The sequence below is a fragment of the Maylandia zebra genome, linkage group LG16 (assembly GCF_041146795.1).
Source record: "Maylandia zebra isolate NMK-2024a linkage group LG16, Mzebra_GT3a, whole genome shotgun sequence".
Taxonomy (NCBI): domain Eukaryota; kingdom Metazoa; phylum Chordata; class Actinopteri; order Cichliformes; family Cichlidae; genus Maylandia; species Maylandia zebra.
In genome coordinates, this window is record NC_135182.1 from 15,484,724 (window position 1) to 15,506,709 (window position 21,986).

The following is a 21,986-nucleotide window of genomic DNA, read 5'->3' on the forward strand; positions in this document are numbered from 1 at the left end:
AGGGTCCCTTCAGTCAGCCTGTCACTCCACTCGCACTAAGTCCAGCACTTTTTTTCTCTTTTTTTTGGTCCTGCTGTTTGAGATGACACTTCTTTAGGGATGTGCAGCCTAAGCTGGAGATCATCGCACAGACGCAGCTTTGACCTGTGCGATTACAGATGATGACAGAGAGCAATAATCTGCGTGGACTGATGCATCAGAGTGTCAAGAAAGCTCACCTGCTCTCCTCAGCCACACTCCTGTCTCCGGGCGGTAAAAGCCCTCCTGTCATGTTTACACCAGCGCAGGCACACCGGTCTCCTCTCTCCTCTCTCTTGTCAGACATTGACTGTGGGGGTTTTTTTCTTTTTCCACTGCTCTGTCTCTGCACTTGACCAATCCACTCTATCAGCTCCACCACTCTCAACACCACACAGATTTGCACTGTGCAACCTTTTCCATTTTCTATGATACTTTCACTCACTTGCCTTCTCCCCCCACTGCTGCCAAACCAGTCACCTGTAGACTCAGAGGTACTCAAAACCATTTCCCAATCTCCCGCCCTCCTCGCCTCATTCTTATCTTGTCTATCTCTCCTACTCCTATTTTCACCTTCCTCACTCCCACTCACTTTTCACTCCTACCCACTTTCAGTCCTTTCCCTTCCTCTAATAAATCCTCTGCCTCTACCCAACTATTACAAATTTTCTCTGACCCACTATTTGCTATTAGCCCCTCGTCTTCCTCCTCCCCTTCTTCTTATCCCTTCACTCTCCATCGCTGTCTCTGCCTATCCTCCTTATATATCCTCAGCCTTCGCTTTGCTTTCTCCCCATCTCCAGCGGCATGAATATATTATTATCTACACAATGGGGCCCTGCTTATTGTTTATGAATTACCAGCCTTGCGGCCAAACAAAGCCTATTTTCATAAGAAACCTCCATTTCATTTCAGCTCCAATTAGATTGGGGGCTAAAGAATAGGAGTCCTCAGGCCTCAGCCCCTAAGGATGGCAGGTCCATTCAGCTTCATTCAATGGGGCCTTATTGCTTTCCCATACAAAAGAGCACGTGGATGGGCTTTCAGACTGAAACACCAACCAAAAATGACTGGGAGACAGTACTGTACAATAACAAATCTTTAAAGAAAGGACACTGAGCGCTTATCCTCCCATCCATCAATTCATCCCTCACTCTTCGCTTTCTTCTTCTCCTCTGTTCGTATATTGTAAGACCTGGACATTAATGACAGACAGTTGAAAGAGAAAGGGAGTGAAAGAAAGAGAAGAAGAAAGAGGCAAAGCAGCTCAGTTTTTCACAATACATGTCAAGTCTAAATGATCACTGGCTGCTGAATAGACAGAGGGAAGGGAAAAGAAATGAGTCGTGTGTATGTATGTGTGTGTGTACAGCTGATTGATTCTCTGCTTTGAAAAGAGGGAGAAAAAAGAGTGAAGGAAAGAGAGAGGAAGACCTTGGTGCTTTTTTTTTCCTGAGCTCCACAATAGTCGGGGGGTCTGAGCTGTATTGTGGAGCAGCCACAGTGACAAGCTGTCACTCCATCCTGGTTGGAAGAAAGAGTCAGAGAGTGAAGAGGGGCTGGGGCAGGTCAGAACCCCGATAATATGCGTCTGCCTCCTTATTTCTAAAGTTTCTCACCCACCAGACACTTGACAGGAAGAAGAAGGCTCTCAAGTGTTCCCCGGGAAAGTTGAAGGACAAATAAAAGCAAGCTGGAGACCAAATGTTAGCTGCAATGTGTACTTATGTACCTTTATGGGCAACATCATGCTCAGAGTGCCAGGTAAACTTCCCAGCAGTAAGGCAATGGCTCTTTTCATGAGCCAGTTCATTATTTAGGATAGAGAGGCAGCCAAACACTTTCAGGGAGTCATGCCAGCAAGGTCAGAGTGTGGCAGTGCTGGCCTGGCTTTATCTGCCGAGATCTGCCTCACAGGATGAATGCGAATTGTGCCTTTGTTCCTATGAAGGAATATTCAACATGAAACAAAAGGCTGCCGTTTTCATTACAACAGAGTGGACAAGGTGAGAGTCACAGTGAAAAGGTTGACATCTGCGCTTATTCATCCAACAACAGCCGGATGAGATCTTCTCCACCCTACAAAGCTTGTCGCGATTACCAGAGTGCACAATAGAATTCAATAGACTGGATTTTTTAAAAAGAGCTAGAATACACACAGACCACTATGATATCATGGTATTGCATGTAAATAGTCAAGCACTTTGGCCATCAGTTTTTCATGCCAAACTTACCTTTACTGTGTTAAACAAGGCAAGAGGTTAAGGTGATAGGGCACTTTTTAATGTGTGCAATAAACAGTGAAAGGCTGGGGGAGAAAAATAGATATAGGCTGGTATAAGGCCTATTTTTTCAATTTAATATTGCATTGCTTCCAAAAAGCAATGGCAGAGTTGATATCTCTCCTACCTTGCTTTCTTTCTCAGCTAACCCTCCTCCTTCTACCTCGTGGATCTGTTTGGAATATCATTCACTCGCAAAGTTCTCCCAAAACATGGGGGGATACACAAAACTGGTGTCAAAGTTCATAGAATGGGCTTGGTACCTAACAATTTGTGTTGAAAATGCGAATCAGTGATCGTTACTTACCTTCAGTTATTGTGGTGCTGCTCTTTCATTCAATAAGCAATCCAGTGTATTGGTGAGTGGCTACACAGGCCTCCTTCAGAACCTCCTCGGCTGTGTCTATTAGGAGCACTATTTTACCCACGGGTATATCCAAGTAACAATGTTGTCGAGCATTGGCGGGCTTCATAACTGCTGGAGAGTTCCAGGAAGTGTGGTCTGACTTCATGAAATATATAAAGCACATACAAGAAAGATGCCTTTTCGATCCTTTCCCATTTCTGACTCCACAAAGTTCTGTAAAACCCCTTACGTATTTTTGTTTTTATTGTTTCACATTGTCTCGCTGCCAGTGTTTGTGATTTCTTTTCTCTAATTGCCTACACTGAAAATATTTTCAGTAGGTCTTAGCTTGTGCTCTGTTGTGAAAATTGAAAACTTACAAATAAATAAATAACTAATAAGGCCTAGCAGCCATTGTTAGGCACCCTCCGGCCAAGTGAAGAATGACATCTGAATAAGATGAATTAATTCACTCATGTGTAGCAGCAGGACCGGGCGTATGGCTTTATTGCCCCTTACTTCACAGTTTTGGCTGCTTTTGGTTATTTTCATTCCCGTTGGCTTCATCTCCAGCTCCAATGGAACCCAGTTTAGCCCAGAGTCTTTATTCTCAGCACTAAACAGCAAAACAAAACAAAAACAGCAAAATCCAGATGTTTCCCTGTGGAGAAACTTCAGAAACCAGATCTATATATTGAGCAAGTTGAATTTAACCCCGGTCCAGATATTTGACATATAAATGAGAGGTAGACAAGTCAGCGAGCTTTTTCTACTGTCATCAAAGGTAAACACAGAGAGCCAAATATTTCATCGGTGCTTATTACAGCTCAGTAATATTGTGGTAATAGTGGTAATAAAGTGGTGATAATATGGAAATTTCAAGTTATTACTACAGTATTACCAAAGTATTAACTAATCCTATGAGACAAAACCAGTTACAGTAATAGCATAGTATATTGTATACACTCTACTGATAAACTGCTTGTAATAAATCCATAAAAATCTCTGCATTAAAATGTTTATATACTGACTTGTAAGAAGAACAGTAACAGGGTTGTGGTTGTTGTTATAAAATGTAATGTTGTTTAATTACATGTTATTGTTTAGTACCTAATATACTAAAGCACAAAAGGAAAGAATATAGTGGTTTATAATGGTTTAGGCACATATTTGTGTTCATGATATTAGTGTTTGGCCTGTTATTAGCCAATTAGATACATTTCAATCTAATATTACTCAGCTACAGTCACTGTTAAATCTCACAAGCCCATATTTTAGTAACGATATACTATAGAAAACATACTGTTTCATTCAGTCTACTAAATTTCAGTGGAAACCACTGTTCTTTTAAACACTAGAATTATTTACTTCACATTTTCAGGTGAAGATGTTTTATCAGAAACTAAACAACATTTAACCAAAGTAGAGCTTAAAATAATAACTTGTTAAGTCTGTGGACTTTTGAAAAATTATTTATATATAAATTACTTCATCTACCACTGGAAAAAGTTTTTAGACAGGTATACTCTTTGGTGAGAGTCATTTTTTGACTTAACTTGTTGTGATTTTCTTGGGATAGAAATAAGTTCTGCTCGTAGCATCATGTAATTATTGGTTCTCAAACCTGTTGAAATATGGCGAGATTCCCAAAAAGGCTTCAAACCAGCACCTATCCACAGCCTCTGTGCATAGGTGCTGAAAAGAAATAATGAAGTAGTCACACAAAGGCGTATAAGCTGATTTTGTGGTTTTCTATGTCACCTAAAGCTTTCAGGCAAGTTAAATAAAAACTAAAAGTTTAATAGTAAAATTTTGAATTTAAATATTGGTATTCTTATTAGGTTTCCTGACAGACATGTATTAATCCCAGCGGGCACACAAGTGCGAGCGCGTGTGTGTATATATTCCTTCCATAATACTAAATGGGGATGGTGCAGATTTAGTAGCGGCATTCAAAAGCATACCTCAAAAAACACATTTATTTATCCCAACGGGCAAAGGCTCATCTTTTAGCAGTATTTACAATATACAGTACAACATTAATATCTGTACAGTTCCCTTAGGAAAAATGAAAAAGTAAAGTTGTCAAACAAAAACAAAAGAAAAAAATGGATTAAAAACAGACATAAAGGAGTTTCCTGGCACAAGCTTTGCTAAAGGTTAAAAACATCAGGCTTAGCCTGAGTCTGAGGAGGATACCCTGCAAAAAAATCATTTCATAAAAAATTAAATAAAGAGGTTATGAAATGGCTTTGTTCAAGTTAAGACTTGTCAAAGCCTTTGGACCATTAACACCATTAAAGTACCATTCTGTACAGTGGATAGTTGTGCCGTTAAATGATTGTAAACAGACGGAGAGGAACTCTCTCCAGTTATCCTCCAGCTTCGTGAACACAGCCACAGACATTGATGCTGGATGGTTCAGTACAGTCATGCTTGCTTAGTGATCAAGGAATGTTATTTTGGGACAGATGGTTGAGGAAGTTTAACAAGTCATCTCAATAAGGCCTGTCTATTAAGCTGAATGGCACTTAAAGTGCACTGGTGGATCCATCTCAAACAAGCCCACATTTACTTGCCTTAAGATGGACATTTACCTTCACGCAACTGAGCTTAATTCATGTCTTTCAAACAGTGCAATCAAGTCCACAGGTACTGTACAAGTTCTTTCTTTCTACAAGCTTCACATGGGTGTTAACTTGAGCCTCACAGGTTTGTCTCATCCCACGCTGGGTCATTAATGCTCTTCAGAACGTTTCTAACAACTTTTTCTAGATCCTTCCGTGCTCGCTGCTCTTCCTCCAGTGACCTCTTCATCTTCTTGTTATCCTGTGTTGGAAAACAATCATGAAATACATTTTAAAACAAATCTGAAGATGACATTTAGTCACTCAGCCTTTAAAATTATCCAGTTTTGACATCTATAATTTTATAAACACAGTATCATGAGTTACCCAACAAACATCCAACATCACCTGTTTCAGCTCTTGAACCTCATCCCTCAGGGCATATACCACGTCCACCAGGCTCCTATTTAAAAATAAATAAATAAAATTTTAAAAATAATTATAGAAATTAATAAAAATATTTACAACAAACGCACTTAGAGAGCGCAACTTCCCCCAAAGTGCAAGAGACTTTGATGTTTTGTGATTTTTTTATTTTTTTTTTTAGATGTGGAAGGCCTGCTAAGGCATCATTGTGAGGTGGTAGGGCGAAGTACTTGAAAAAAAAACAAAGCAAAAAAACAATGGTGCTAACAATGAGTCATAGACAATTGTATTGTAGTTTTAAGATGAAGCATTACTGATTTTCACATTTTGTCTGACCTTGACAAAATTTTCACCCAAATTAAATCAACTCAAGCTATTGTTGTTATCTACCATCACACAAAATTTGAAAATGATATCTCTAAAACTGCTAACAAACAGTCAAAAAAAAAGACAAAACAACACCAACAGTTTATTTTTCCTACAAGGAAGGCTGACACATAGGGCTGGGCGATATGGCGTAAAATCCATATCACAGTATATATCACGATATATTCTTTTCTTCCGTATTTTAGCACTTAAAATCCTTTAATTTTCTCAAAAATTGACAGTGCGCCTTATAATCCAGTGTGCCTTATGTATGAATTCTGGTTGTGCTTAATGACCTCGAACCGATTTTATGTGGAACACGGCGCTCAAAAATCTGTCAAAATGTTTTAGTACGACTTTGGTAAGCTATGAAGCCGCACCGCTTGGTGTGATTGTCAGAGCATTACGGCTAGTGATGGTAAATTCGATGATTTTTACTGAATCGAGTTTGAATGAGTCACTCACCAAAATGAATCGGGTTTTTTGAGTCATTTGAGTCACTAAGTCAGTTGCCCAGAGAGTGCAAAAAATTTACATTTTCACTCAAACTTACTTTGTTTCTCTTTTCATGTATATCCTACGACTAAGATGAGTGATTAAAAAAGAAAAACAACTATTTTTATAGAGCAAAAAAGAGCAAAAAAATTACGATTTCTAAAGGGAAAATTCATTTTATTTATTGTTATTTTATTTTATTAGTATTTTGCTCAAATGTGTCAAATATATATTTTCTCATCTAAATGTCCACTGAGCTGCAAGCCAGAGGGCGGTAATGTGCCTTAACATTGGTTTCCAACCAAGAAGAAGAAGAAGAAGCTGTGAGCCAGGAGGGAGGGGGTGAGTGAATGATTCCTTTATGCTACAATTCAGCACAGCAAGGGAGGGGGTGAGTGATTCGTTCATGCTACGATTCAGCACAGGAAAAGAGGGGGTGAGTGAGTGATTCGCTTACGCTATGATTCCGCACAGGAAGGGTCAGGGTGAGTAACTCAAATGTGCTGTTGGCATGTTAGCAGAGCGATGCTACTGTGAACTGAGGAGCTATTGTCTTGATGTGAGCTTTCTACTCAGGGCTTTTTTTCCCAGTTCAGAGCAGAGCAGTTCAGTTAAGAAACTGGCTGTTGTTTCTTCCCCCATAATTGTAATTATAAGGTAGATAAATTTCTGCTAGTGAAATTAGTTTGCTAACAGCAACAGGGATGAGTCAGTGAATGAGACAGTTGGGCTTGTGAATCATGATTCACGAGTCAGTAAAGTGATTCTCAAGTATTGAACGATTCGTTCATGATTTGCACATCACTAATTACGGCTACCATAGTCAGGAGCCTCGCAGAGTAATCTGGGTCCAAAACTCTGTCCGCTTCAGGTCCCAAAGTCAAACGAACACTGCGGCATCACTGAGCATTAAAAACTGTCTAAATTCTTTTATCTTTAATAAAATGATCAGCGTTGCTGCTTTACCAGGTGTAACAATTAAGTTTAACATTTAGGCATCCATGAAAACCGAGCAGAGCTATGAATTAGCAGGAAGTTAGCTCGCTAGTTTCCACCTAAACATGATATAGCAGAGTTCTGACAGGGAGGTTTCTGGAAAAAACAAACAAACATATGGCTCTGCTATCACTTCCAACATTAACGAAGACAGAAAACTAAACAGCAGTGACGTTTGTAGGGTTACTGAAGTTGGACTAGCTGGTATTTAATGAAGTGCTATATGATTGCTAGCGAGCTATGTTAGCATAACATAAACAGTGAAGCTGGAGGATGAACGCTAGCTTTTTTCCACTCAATAAAAGTTAACGTGAGGGTCTGATGGCTAGGGACAAATGCAATCGCATGGCATAATGCTGTAAACGGACCAAATTTCAGTCAGGACTAGGGATGGATACCGATAGGTTCTGACATAAACGGTAGCAACCAGACCGAAAAGCAGCGCACATTTCGGTGCTTTTTTTTCTTGAGATGTCATACACTTTGGATTCTAGCCAATAATTTTACCTTTCCAAGGATAATAGGTGGGCCCAGGTACGTACGTTCTTTTAGAGCAGAGCTACAGATTAAAAATGCCCAAGGCAAAGCGGTCAAAAGTTTGGCTGTACTTCACAGCAAAAGATGCAAACTCAGCAGCCTGCAACAAGTGCTTTACGGTAATACTGTGCAAAGGAGGTAACACCTCGAATCTGATGAAACACCTGGCAATGCATAGCGTTTTTTTAAAAGCCGAGAAATGCACAGTATTTAATAGCTTGCTGCAAGACCTCACACCGAGCACATCTACTGCTGGTGTGGTGCCTGTTATCAGACCTGGAGTTAGCAACATCCCCCAAGAAACCGAAGAGTAGAGTCGTCAAAGGAGCTTGCAAAGAAAAGCATCTGGACTTCTTTAAGTTAATTGAAGACGTTTCACCTCTCATCCGAGAAGCTTCTTCAGTTCTAAGGTCAAATGGTGGGGAGTCCCAGATATAAACCTAGTGGGAGTATCCCCCCACAGAGGGACAAAAGGACCCCCTGATGATCCTCTAATCGCCTGAGCCAAGGTGTGAAACTGGGTGTGGGTCCCAATCAGCCAGAGTTTCGGGTGACTTCATTGTGAAACCTGGCCCCACCTTATCATGCGAATTCCTGAGGTCAGATGGCCCAGGATGTGAGTGGGCGTTAAGGCATCTGGGGAGGGAACTCAAAGCTGGATTATAGATGGCAGAGAGTTGGTGTCGTAAACCACCGCCTCTGTTCAAAGATGGTCGCTCACAGTGCCATCTATGTCCACTGTGAGCGACCATCTTTGAACAGAGGCGGTGGTTTACGACACCAATGATTAGAGGATCATTAGGGGGTCCTTTTGTCCCTCTGTGGGGGGATACTCCCACTAGGTTTAGGGAGCTTGCAAAGAAAAGCGTCTGGACTTCTTTAAGTTACTTGAAGACGTTTCACCTCTCATCCAGACGCTTTTCTTTGCAAGTCCAGACGCTTTTCTTTGCAAGCTCCTTTGACTACGATGACCTGGATGACTGAGAACCTTCACAGACATATCCCACTAGGTTTATATCTGGGACTCTCCACCATTTGACCTTAGAACTGAAGAAGCTTCTCGGATGAGAGGTGAAACGTCTTCAATTAACTTAAAGAAGTCCAGACGCTTTTCTTTGCAAGCTCCTTTGACTACAATGACCTGGATGACTGAGAACCTTCACAGACGAAGAGTAGAGTCCTGGCCCCTAGCCCTGCCAGTGTAGCAGAAATGATGACGGTTGATTATGGCAGCAGCAGCCGTTCTTCTCTGGTTGAGTAACTTAACGTTATTAAATTAATGCACGTAAGGTGAACTAGCAAACACCATCATAGTTACATGTTGTCTGTCTTCTTGTTTGATAGAGTGATACCATATATACCCCATAGCTGCAGAAAAGGCTAACATTATTATCTTTTTATAAAATAAAAAAAAACAGCTAAACATGAGAGGTTTTAGGACAATGTTTGTGTTTTCCATTGTTTAAGCACCGGTTCCAACCAAAGGAGGTATGGTGTATCAACAGAAAAGGCTAACTTGGTTATCATTTTGCAGAAAAAAGAAACTGCTAAAAATAAAAACACAAGAGGTTTTTGGACAAAGTTTGTGTTTTCCATTCTTTAAGCACCGGTTCAAGCACCGTTTAACCCTTTAAGACCTAGAATAGAACCAGAGCTTATATTATATTTTTACATGCTGTAATGCCATTTTTGGGAACATTTCAAGTTGCTATACATCAATACAACCATTATAGCCCAAATTTTAATAATAGGTATGCATTAAGTGGATAGCAATTACATAAATTGCAAAAAAAGTGCAATAAACTACAAAAAAAATTGAAAATTGTTTTTGTTTCTTTAACATATATTTCTAATTAGAAAAATTTAAGGGGCTTATCAAAACTGTAAATTCAAAAAAGTTGCACAAAATAGTTTCCCACCACAGGAAATTTATTTTGAGTGTCTTCATAGTTTTATTTTTATAATACACCAATTTTTATATACTGCAGGAAAAATGAAAATAAAAATTATAGTGCAAATTTGCAAAAAAGCAGCATATGCATCAAAATAAACTATTTCCAGCAGTGCAATTTGAGTTCTAAGAATCCCAGAAACGAAACAGTTTTAAAAACACCAGTATATGCTTATGAGGCCCTGATGGTAAAAAACTACATTTCCGCAAAAATGACGTTACTTCCGGTTTCGGGCAGGTAATGGCGGACATGCGATAGTTCGCGCTGACGTCTATTCCAACGTAGGAAGTGTTACGAACAGCTGATCGGATCGGCAAAGCGTGTTTCTGGGATATTATGTTTTTGTTGCTGCAAGCGTTTTTTATGCAGTTTTTGCAAAGCTATATGTGGAAGGAAACCGTGACCTAGGACAAGCTGATGGCATAAGATGTAAGTACAACTCCTCCGGTTTCATATGCAAAAAAAATTATTGCGCTAGCTTACGTGGTTGCAGTTCTACAGGAATTTAAAAATAGTTGCGCAAAATGGAGCGTGCCCGCTCCGACCGGTTTTAAAGGGTTAAGCACCGGCACCATTTCAAAAGTACCGGTTTGGCACCGGTATCGGATAAAACCTAAACGATACCCATCCCTAGTCAGGACAACAACTGAGATAATCCATCCACAATACGAGGTTAGTCATTAATATACTGCAACAACATGGGAATAGAGCAGCTGCGAGAGAATTCAGCATGAATCAATCAATGGTACGGAAGTGGAGGAAGCGCAGTTTTTCGCTTTCCTCATATTCCAAAACGTGCTTCGTCTCTTCACTATTACTGTCGCCCAATTTGCAGACGATATTGCTTGCAGACGATATTGCTTGCAGACAATATTGCTTGCAGACGGTGCGATGCTTTCGACCAAAACAGGCGCAGCTTGATGACACCATCAACATGCGCTATTGCGGCAGAGCGGTATAGTCAAAATCTCTACCTTTCGCCAAATTCATAGTTTCTACGGTATACTGTTTATACCGCCCACCCCTACTGACACATACCCTTATACAACTTATTTTACTCCTCACTAGACTACGGTTATATAAAAAAAAACTGTAACACAACTGTCATTTCAACACAGACCTCAAATGGTGAGGAGAGCCTTCAGCTAGCTCGCAGTAATGACGCAGGGTTCCAACAACAGTTTTCTATATTAGTATGAATCAACTGTGAATCAAGAAATCACTTAAAATAGAACTTGTCAGAAAAAGTGGTCTAAAAGCAACACTTCACACCATTATTTAAAGAAAAACAGATGAGAAACAAAGTCATTGACATCTATCAGTGTTGAAATTGCTACAAGGCCATTTTTGGGACTCCAGTGAACCACGGTGAGAGCCATTATCTACCAATGGAGAAAACTTGGAACACTGGGGCAACCTTCCCAGAGGGAGCCAGCCTACCAAAAGTACTCCACAAGTGCATCAACGACTCATCCAGGAAGTCACAAAACAACCCAGAACAACATCTAAAGAACTGCAGGTCTCCCTCGTTTCTGTTCAGGTCAGAGTTCATGATTCAACAATAAGGAGCTCTCCCTTGGATGTCTCTAAGGAGAAAACCGCTGCTGACCAAAAGTCCAGCCTTAAACCTGATTGAAATGCTTTGGCATGACCTTAAACAGGCTGTTCATGCTTTAATAAACAAACCCTCCAATCTGTCTGAATCAAAACCATTCTTCAAAGAAGACTGGGCCTAAATCCCTTGCTTGAAAGCAGTTCTTGCTGCCCGCGCGTAGCACAAGCAGTTATTAGCCTTTTCCACACAGGGTCAGGTAGGTAAAATTTGATTATCTGAAACAGGTAGGTGTGTCAAATATGCAAAAAGATAAAATAAATAATAATAAAAAAAAAAAACAGGAAGGGGGCAAATACTTTTTCCACAGCTCTATAAGCACCGCATACAGAATACAGCAAGGACTAAGCTGAGTATTACAGGATTTAAAGACATTAGGCATAAACCAGGATAGAAGCATGGAAAAGAGAGTCATCTTACTTTTCTTCCAAAGTACTTTGTCCATTGCGACTGGGATCCTCCAAAAGTACTTTCTCCTCACCGGGGATGATCACATGGAGCCCTGTTTCCCTTTGTGGCCCTGTTTCAACACAGAACAGCTCTTCAACAGATGATACTTCCGAACGCAGTAAGCCAGTGCAGTCATCTTTGGTAAATGACTTTTCCTTTTTTAAGACCAAAATCCGAATTTTATTGGAATGACACACAGCATCCAAGAGACACAAACACGCACAGCTGGTTGTAGTTGTGTGTTAGTCATGCACAGACCAGTTTTCAGACAGAAGACACAGAGGATAGTGAAAGCAAATGGGAGACACAAAAACAGAGTCATGTGACCATTCGTCATACACCTTGGTAATTTGAAACTAGCAAAGACTTCACCATCTCTCCCAAATGAAACCACATACTTGTTCTGCAAAAACAAAGTCACATGAATGCCAACGTCTACCAAATGACAGATTTATTCAAAACTCATAATACAGCGTTTGGGACTTGAACACTTCAGCAGTGTAGAACAAATACACTGAAGGCGCTGTTTGCAGATAAGACATGGCTACATGTGTGAACTGAATACAACATTTGAGCACACAGAGGACAATGTTGGCTAAAGACAGTTAGTCTCGTCACCCTGCCTGTCCCACAGTTCGACTTAGTTTCTTAAACCACAGAATACACCTGTCACAAAATATAGCACATGATATAAGGACAGTGATATTCTTAGCTCAAATACTCATAGAAGATTGAATGGGTTTTTTTCCTTGCTCCAAGATGACTAGTATTTACAGAAAGGGTCATTATGTGCTCTTTAGATTTCAAGTCCACTCTGACAGTATTCTGAGCTGAACAAGTAGTTCACATAGAAATGTTCCTGTATAATCATGATCTCTCTCTCTCTTGCTTGTTTTTCTTTTTAAACCCCTCAATGCTATCAAAACACAGAGGGTGAGCATTTACACCACAAATGAGCATTTACTTTACAGTAACACTGAATACTTAAGTCTACCTTTAGGATTATATCATACACACTCTAGGCAGACGACAAAAAGTACAGAATTTTAACAGATTCTATCCCTCAACCCACCCACTGGCCTGTTACATGATTGTGCAAAAGAACTCAAACACTTCATGTCATAAATTCTGTGTAAACGTTGATACAGACCGAGAAAATTTCAAAAAGAAAACAAACGATTCTTCCAGGGATCATTTTGTAAACATCGGCATACAGAATAAAATATAAATAAATTTTTTAAAAAGGAGCATTTATACCAAATAATAAATACAAGAAGAAGAAGAAAAAAAAGAGCAGTTCAAACTGTAACATGGACCAATATATTCTATGTCACTTACATTGCTTACTGTAAGAGGATGTCAGCCTGTACTTTTAATATCCAAGACTGGAAAAATACTTCTTCATAAAAATAGTCATTAACGCTAGATAGTATGGGAAGCCTCACAAGCCGGACAACACGAAGGCAAGTCTCGGTAATGAGGCCACAGCATAGGTGCTAGTTTGTTGCAACAACAAAAAAAGAAAAAGAAAGGAAAAAAGAAAGAAAAGGGGTGATGTTTTCAAATGGCATTGAACATCTTTGTGTGGTTGAAATTGTCAGAGCATACAACAAGAGCTACACCCAGAGTTATTAGTTTCATCTGTGATTTTATAACCATCCTCTCCTGTCTGAGAAGCCTGTCAAGCTAGTTGACGTTGAAAGCTAGTAAACATGGCTGACAAGCTGTTCTCCTGGAACATAACGCGACTTCATGACTCAAAGTTGGACGCAAGTAAATGCTTCTTCCCATGAATGAGTGAGATAAGAAAACTGATATCAATTCATGCTTGCAGGGTTAGAGCTGGAGCTGCAACATGTTTAGCCAAAACTAGCATAAAAACCTAGCACAACTTAAAAAAAAGGGGGGGCTGTCAGTCAACAAGCACCAGTTAGTTGGCTAAAATTAACCTGCTTAATTTTGTTTATTAAAACGGTGACATTTAAAAAGGTCCTAGCTGTTGGATTTATTACCGTTAGACAGAGGCAGACTAGCTCTTCTCGTTCTTTATGCTAAGCTTCAGAGTCATACTGAACGTGGGTGTTATCACTCTTCACACAGAACTTGGCAAGAAATGTAGTGAGTGCATTTCCCCAAATGGTAAGTTGTTTCTTTAACGTATGGGACACATATCCCCCATCAAACGAAGGCGTTCAATTTCTACTATAGGATTGTAACCGTTTTAGCTTGTAGCTCACAGACTGACACCCTTTGCTTGTTTTATATGAAACCTTTTATTTAAATAATTCATTAACTTGAGTATTAAACCATTATATAAATGCAACCCTGTGATACGGACAGAAACATAACTAGACATTAAAGGGGACCAATTAAAATCCTATTCTTATTCCTTGACTCTACTAGAGTGTCTTTGCATGATTATTGCTCATAATAATCCTTATTTAGCTTATACTGGTCCTTTGTGTGGTCTTGACTTTAATCCAAGTTATTTTAGCTCCTCTCCCTTTTAAGCCACCAAATTTCTCCTTATTGGCTGTCTTTACAAACAGAAGATGTATCAAGAAGACCCCTCTCTTTATCGTCATACATCTCGACGTGTTGTTATGTATCCCGAAAAAAGAACAAATGAATGTCAAACTAAGCTTTTAGAGCACTGAATCCTGAAGGCTGAGATTTTGACTTGTATTTCAAAGTTGAAACTGTATATTTAAGAGAAAACTGGGAAAAGCATAATGGATCCACTTTAAGATCAGACTGAGGATCATGCCTTAGAGACTACACTAGGAGTAAACTATCAAAAGGAATAGTAATAAAAGTCACTTCTTCGCTTAAAAAAAAAAATCAAAGGAAAACAAATTATGTCCAATTACTTAATGCCAGCGGTGGTATGTAGTCCTGCAGATAGTCTGTCCCCCCCACCTGATACCAAAGAGCTAGAATTATATTTGCAATGGTCACAAGAGACGTACTAAAACTATCTGTACATCTGCATACTACTATAGGCAAGTCTGAAATTGAGTTTTTTGGTCATTTAGACGGTCAGAACCTTATTATTTATCAGTCTTGGTAGAACGACTTTAATCAAATTAGTAACACCTTACTCAGAGAGTGAAGTGATAATCTTCTCTTTCTGTAGCAGCTATGGACAAAGGACAAAAAAATTGGACTGAATTTGACAAACTATTAGGCGCTGAATATTTAATTAAACCACTGAATATTCAGTTTGGACTGAACACACAAAAGCTATCTGGAATGTTAAATTTCATGCTGTCACGGGTTTGCAACACGGGTATAACTTCATGTTCTGAAAATTCTATTAAACGTCGATAATTTGGATATTGCATTTGCATTCCGTTATATTTTCAGACAGCAGGGGGATATGTGCCTGTACCTGTGTAGCATCTGTGCTATGTTTCAGCATACATACTCTAGAAACACATACTGGAGAGGAGTAGTACATGGTAAATAGAATACAGTCGTTCCTGAAATACATCTGAATATCAGACAGGAAAAGCTCAGTCCCCACTTCTCCCACCCCTGGGTCTCCCTCCCACATATTCCACTCTGAAATCCCTGTACTCTCTCCTGAGAGCTTACCCCATTTATGTTCAAACCAGGGGAGTGGTCACATTCAAGATAAATTAACAATAAATTATCAAACACCTACTGCATGACAACTACAGAAAGAGAGGAGGCACATAAAAGGGGAAATGGCAAAGGCAACAGGGAGATGCCTGAAACATCTTCAAACAAACTGTCGAAAAATAAATAAAACAAATAAATTAACAAAAAAATTGAAAAATCATAATAGAAAATAAATAGATAAATTAAAAAAATCTTTTTTTTTCAAACACATTGAAGAGAAAAGAGGTAAGCAGGCTGTACTTCACTTCACAGCACAGCTTGGCAGTACTGTACGGTCTTCAGTTCTGGTGAGAGATGCAGCTCTTGCGTGGCACTGAGCCCATTCTGTAACTGTGCGTGGTCCAGATGGAGTCATAGTCTGAGTCCTCTGAAAGGTCAGAGGTCAGTTCTGGCCGGGACACGCTGCTACGGCGGCCCGGCGAATCCACGCAGGACTGGTCCACGTCGGCCAGCACGTGGTTGTGCATCAGGTCGGTGCCCTGCCAGGCTGGGTGGAGTGGGCGGGGTTGAGAGTGATGTTGCGAATGCAGGAGGAGGAAATGGTGGTCGAGGAAAGACGAGTGACGGCACAGGGAGGGAGGGAGGAAGGAGGAAGCATACGCAAACACGCAACAAATGGCAAATCATAAAACCAATGGAAGATGCAGGATGAGACGATGGATAAAATTATAGAAAAGCATCAAATAAAAGATGAGGAAAGGATAAACTCAAGGAAAATAATGCCAAAAGTAAAGGAATGGAGGAGAAACAGGAAGAAGAAGAGATACTGTTAGAGGGGTCAGTACAGAATAAAGTTAAAGAAAGGCACTGAGTACAGAATACAGATGCAGCTGCTACAAAGAGAGCAAGATCCAGTATGAATCTCTCTTCTTTCGTTTGTATATCTGGACGGGTAAGAGTTTGTTTTTTTTCTTACTAGAGTTAAGAGTCTGCCTGGTTTTGGCGCTGGTGCAGTATGCCTCGATAACTTTCAGGATTTGGGCGTCTTCTTCCAGAGCAGCTGTGCCTGAGAAAGAGACGGTGCCAGGAAAAAGCACATTTAATTCACATGCTAATGTCTTTGTTCTCTCACTATGAAAGAAATAGGAAGACTGATACCGCTTTCTTAGCCGTCTAGTGAGTAAAATGTAGGGAGAGAACAAGCTATTAGTTTAGCAGCACTGTTTAATCTATAAGGAAAAGGAGGTATACACAACAATATGCAGTTTTCCGTAGAGTCAGGCAGCAATTCAGCCATTTCTTAAATGTCATACTATTACTTTTTATGGAGGCAAAAAAGACTAAGCATATGAAAATAAAAGACTTTACACATACTCTTCCTCAAGGCAAATTCCTCTTCAGACTGTTTCCGCTCGGGTTTGCGCTTGGGAAGAAGTTTCTTCACACTCTTAGGACTTTTACTAAGATCCTGCACATGAAGGGCAAACGGTAGAATACTTTATAAACAGGCTATATTAATTTTTAAAAAAGGATCATTATTCATTTCACTAGCACATACAGTTTCTTAGCATTAGGATTATATAGTTTTAACATAAGCAACATAAATCAGGTTTACCTCCTTGTAACAGAGGGCGGCAGAGGGCCGTAGTGGGGGTGCAGGTCGCAGGCAGCTCAGGCTCCATGGTTTGGGGGTATTTGGTGGTTCCAGTGGGCCCCACATCATGGTGTTGTGAGGTGCCCCATGGGAGGATGGGTGAGGCAGGGTGTGGTAGGTAGGAGCCACTGTCAAGGCCCTGTTCTCACCATGTCGGGATGGGGTGAGAGGGTGAGATGGGAGCTGAGGGGGACGAGAAGCAACAAAGTGAGTGAATTATACAATGAATATGTAGCTTGCAAAGAAGAACAATAACTGTACGGATTTACTCTTCATTTGTTTGGCGCTTACAAAAAGGTGTTTTTGCTGTTTCATACATGAGAATAGCAAACAAGCGTCACAACAAAAAGCAATAAAAATACTAATGTTTAATTTTTACCCCTGTTCCAAATTATCTTCACATGCCTCAGTATCTATCAAGACAATTGTTTACAGCCTAAAAAGATCAGTAATAGGTACAATTCCACACAGTCAAGGTCCAAAGAAATAGTAAACCCAAGATGATGCCCCTTCTCACAAGAAAAGTGTTACGTGAGGCCAACAGTAACCCACATGTCGCAACCAAGGCGAACCTACAGAAAACCGATTTCAAAACAGACACTGCTCTTCGGGAGCAGAGGAGTGGTGAAAGAAAGGTGAAGCGTTCAACCCAAAAATACATTCCCAGCAGTCAAACGCTGAGGTGTGAGTATAATGCACTGGTCTTTGTTTTTCAGCAAATGGGCCTGGAAACCTTGTAAAAGTTGGTGGAGTCATGAAATAGGACTATTATATCTAGATTCTCAATGAAAGCATAAGCCAGGCTACCGAAAAACTTGGACTTGAGCAGCAATGAACCTTCCAATAAGATAACGATTCAAAACACAGAGCCAAATTATTCAAGAAATGACAAAAAAATGGATTTGGAGTGACACACCCAGAGCTTCGGCCTGAACACTACTGAGAGTTTGTTGACAGAGTTACAGGTCATGGGAAGGAACCCCTCAAACCTTAGGAACCTGGAGAAATTAACTAAAGAGGGGTGGGCATAAACATGGTTACTGCGGTCACAATTAAATAATCATGACACCAAACAACTGAGCAGGAAATGTGTAATTCATACTGGACTGAGCACTGCGGACTGAAAAATGTCACGAATAAATGTTCGGTTGATTGTGGGCACAAACTTAAGACACAAAATGCCTCCTTCAAGAAAACTAAATGTTTGCAGCGTCTTATTTTGTGAGGGGTCACCACAGTTCATCACCTGCATTCACCTCACCTTATCCCTAGCATCCTCTTCTGTCACAACAACCCTCTGCATGTCCTCTCCTTTACTACATCCACAAAGCTTCTCTGCAGAAAGTGTGTAGAAAGTTCTTTCCCTCCTGTTTGGCAGCTTCATATTCATATTTGAACCAGATATGGTATATCACGCTTCCATATTGCATTTTTAAAGTTAATTTCAGTAAATGCAATTGTGTATTGTGGTCAATTCCAGTAAAAGTAATCAGCCACTTCACGTGGGTTTGCATCATCATTTGAGGTGATTATATGTATAATGCACTGTAATTAAAGGGTCACAGTCAGTGAGAAATCAATATATTCTGGGTTTCAATGAATAGAAAGAAAATGATCTACATGTGGGTATGTTAATCACTGAGTTCTGACCGTGTGGCAGGGAACAGTGAGTGGTTTGTGGCTGGGCGCTGTGGCTGCAGTGTGTTTGATTTGTCTGGTCAGGTGTTCCACCCAGTCCTGCAGGTCCTGCTGGTTGGTGCATATCACCAGGAGACGGTCAAACATTGTGCCTGCAGGAACAGGGACAGTATTGTTTAAAGTGTTAATAAAAATCCACAGGAATGAGTCAACATCTTGCTTGTAAAACGTGCCCTTACCATTGAGCTCGAAAGCATTTCTATGGGCTTCGCAATCTTCTAGTTTGGTTACTGTCATGCCTGCCAGGGGCAGTTTTCCCTGGAGAGTGAAATAACCACATCATACACATGACATGCAAGAAAAAATAAAACAAACAAATAATTTTTTTTTAAATTTATTTTATATATATATAAATAAATGAGACTACTGACCTGGAATATGAAGCCACTCATCCTGGGGCTGGCAGACAGCATGAGGAGGATGTGGGGGAAGAGCATGAGGTAACGCTCATTTTTCTCCTAAAGCAGAAAGTGTAGAGAGTATGAGTAAGCATTTCTTTGTACAAATAGGATGCCTTTAGCTTGTATAGCCCACTTCAAAGTCTACAGATGAACAAATGGCTGCAGCAGCAAAGGTTAGGCAGGTATAAACAGTAACTGTTTTTAGCTTTAATTTAAATTTTGCGAGTTTTGGGACACATTTCTTTACCACTAACTTGAACTTTAACAGTAATTATTTTGACTCTTTGCATTGAACTAACTATTTGTACTATGTGTACAAAAGACTACAATTTATGCACTTTAATATTATATTTACAGGAAGCGAATATTGCAGCAGTTTATAGCAGAGCGAAGTATAGATGAAGGAGCCAAATAAATACCTCTGACAGCTGACTCTGGACCAAGACCTGGCTCATGTAGATCACAGAGCCTAAGGTTTTGATGTCATCCCCCTCCCACAGCCGGATGGATTCTGTAAGAATCTGCAGCTCCAGCTCCTTTCGTTTCCGCACCTCCTGGCACTGAGCCTGGCGTGAAAGAGACAGACGGCTGTTTCAAAATCTTTTCTTAAACCACTTCATTTCATAGAAAGTCTGGTTACGTGTTGTGTCTGTCTGGAGAGGAAGAGAGTTCAGCTTACCGACAGACTTTTGAAAGACGACATGCACTTCTGGATGTCTGGTCTGTCTGGGTGATTCTCCTAAAAAGGGCAGGCACGTTGTACATTTAACAAAAAAAGCTAAACACAGGAGCTGAAGAAAAATGGCTATCCAGTGACACACACACCTCCATGTGTCTCTCGAGCTCTTTAAGTAGTGTGGGGTATTTGTCCAGCCTCATAAAGGGTTTACTGAGGCCTGTGGTCAGGGTGAGGATCCCGGGACTGACAGCACCGCGCCCTTCCATAAAATCTCCCAATACATCACTGCAAGAGAACCAAAGACAAACAAAACATTTAAGCTACACCACAAACAGCATCATCACAGGGTCTGCACGCAACACATAAGTTGGCTTTGTTAGTTATTTAATAGTTTTAAGAACCACTGAAGGTCAAACCATCCTAATTGGCATTCTGATTGTGCTGCTCACTCCTGTTACCTTCATAAGGAGGCTTATGGAGGCAGCTAGACCTATTATTTCAATCAATCTGCACATTGTTTTTTTAAAAATCTGACTAATTTGACTGACTATTAATCTCTGGCTTACTTCCACAGCTTGTCTTTTATTCCGTCTTCCTTCTCTCACCCCAACCGGTCACAGCAGATGGCCGCCCCTCCCTGAGTCTGGTTCTGGTTTCTTCCTGTTAAAAGGGAGTTTTTCCTTCCCACTGTCGCCAAAGTGCTTGCTCATAGGGGGTCATATGATTGTTGGGTTTTTCTCTGTGTGTATTATTGTAGAGTCTACCTTACAATATAAAGCGCCTTGAGGCGACTGTTGTTGTGATTTGGCGCTGTATAAATAAAATTAAATTGAAATGAATTCATCAATGCTCTGTAAGAATGTCAGAAAATCTTGACTATTCCTCTCACTGTGACTTAAAGCCCAACGTGAGATGTTCACTTAGAGCCATAATTTGTTGAACAAAGATACTTTTTTGGTAATATTGCCTCTGTTCACTACCACAGAGGACTTCATCAAACATAAAACAATGTGTCAATATGTGAATTGCTTTTAGCTTTTTTTATACACAGTCCTCCACTTTCAAAAGGCTAAAAACACATTTTTATAAAAAAATTGAAAACCCAGTTTTAAAAAACCCACCTCTCATAGCTACCTGTACACCCTGGACAGGTTGCCAAGCTGACACAGGGCTAACACAGAGAGACCATATACAGACAATCACTTGCACTCACAGGCAAAATAAGATTCATCAATTAACCTAACCCCACTACCTGAATGACTACGAGAACCCACCCAGAGAGAACCCCTCCCAGACACGGACACAGGGAGAACATGCAAGCTATACCCTGAAAGCCCCGACCAGATGGTGGAGTCAAACTCAGAACCTTCTTGCAGTGAGGCAACAGTGCTGCCCACTTTATAAAGTCCGTATTTTGTTTTTTAAATTGCTACCCATTTGTCTCATATGGTATAAATTTGAAAATCCTTAGTGAGTTATCACATTCACAAGATTTGTTTTTAGAAAACCTGACCTCTTACCTACACTTTGAGGTCGAAGTCACTGAGTTTCAAATTTGTTCAAGGGTTTTTTAATAGACGCACCTATGATATCAATTTGATATCCTATATCGCCTCATTCGAGTTATTGTGTTCATGTAACGACATTACATCCATCAGGCTCTCAGGCTGAGGGGTAAAATGATAAATAACACACTGCCTTTTCAGCACCTCCATATGGACAACATTTGTTACAATCCATCCAGGCAGTAACGTTAGAAAGCCTATGGACACGTTTAGAATGACGGATAATTCAATAAGTATCTACAAGGCTGACAAACTTCATATTTCAGATGCGACTCAGGTGAGCTTCTACAGCTCACTCGAGATAATCTCTCTCAATTTTCTGTCCTCTAGAGGTCCTTGCAGCTCCTTTAAATTTCA

At 40.2% G+C, this 21,986-nt stretch overlaps 1 protein-coding gene across 3 annotated transcripts in view; it reads right to left on the reverse strand.

Annotated features, from left to right (window-relative positions):
- Positions 1–4,607: 4,607 nt before the first annotated feature.
- Positions 4,608–21,986, reverse strand: part of arhgef7a (Rho guanine nucleotide exchange factor (GEF) 7a) — a 37,478-nt gene continuing 20,099 nt past the window's right edge. Inside the window, exons 11-23 of one of the 3 annotated variants that reach the window (XM_024805460.2) lie at positions 20,211–20,349; positions 20,065–20,124; positions 19,805–19,951; positions 19,356–19,442; positions 19,164–19,242; positions 18,937–19,076; positions 17,248–17,469; positions 17,007–17,100; positions 16,609–16,698; positions 16,000–16,179; positions 12,018–12,117; positions 5,622–5,676; positions 4,608–5,475 (exon numbers count right to left, since the gene is read on the reverse strand). In XM_024805460.2, the coding sequence (XP_024661228.2) occupies positions 5,353–5,475; positions 5,622–5,676; positions 12,018–12,117; positions 16,000–16,179; positions 16,609–16,698; positions 17,007–17,100; positions 17,248–17,469; positions 18,937–19,076; positions 19,164–19,242; positions 19,356–19,442; positions 19,805–19,951; positions 20,065–20,124; positions 20,211–20,349 (1,516 nt within the window). In that variant the 3' untranslated portion in view covers positions 4,608–5,352. Of the gene's footprint in view, positions 5,476–5,621; positions 5,677–12,017; positions 12,118–12,481; positions 16,180–16,608; positions 16,699–17,006; positions 17,101–17,247; positions 17,470–18,936; positions 19,077–19,163; positions 19,243–19,355; positions 19,443–19,804; positions 19,952–20,064; positions 20,125–20,210; positions 20,350–21,986 lie in introns of those variants that run through there. The other 2 variants (XM_014410195.4, XM_076874800.1) reach the window with 2 other exon arrangements.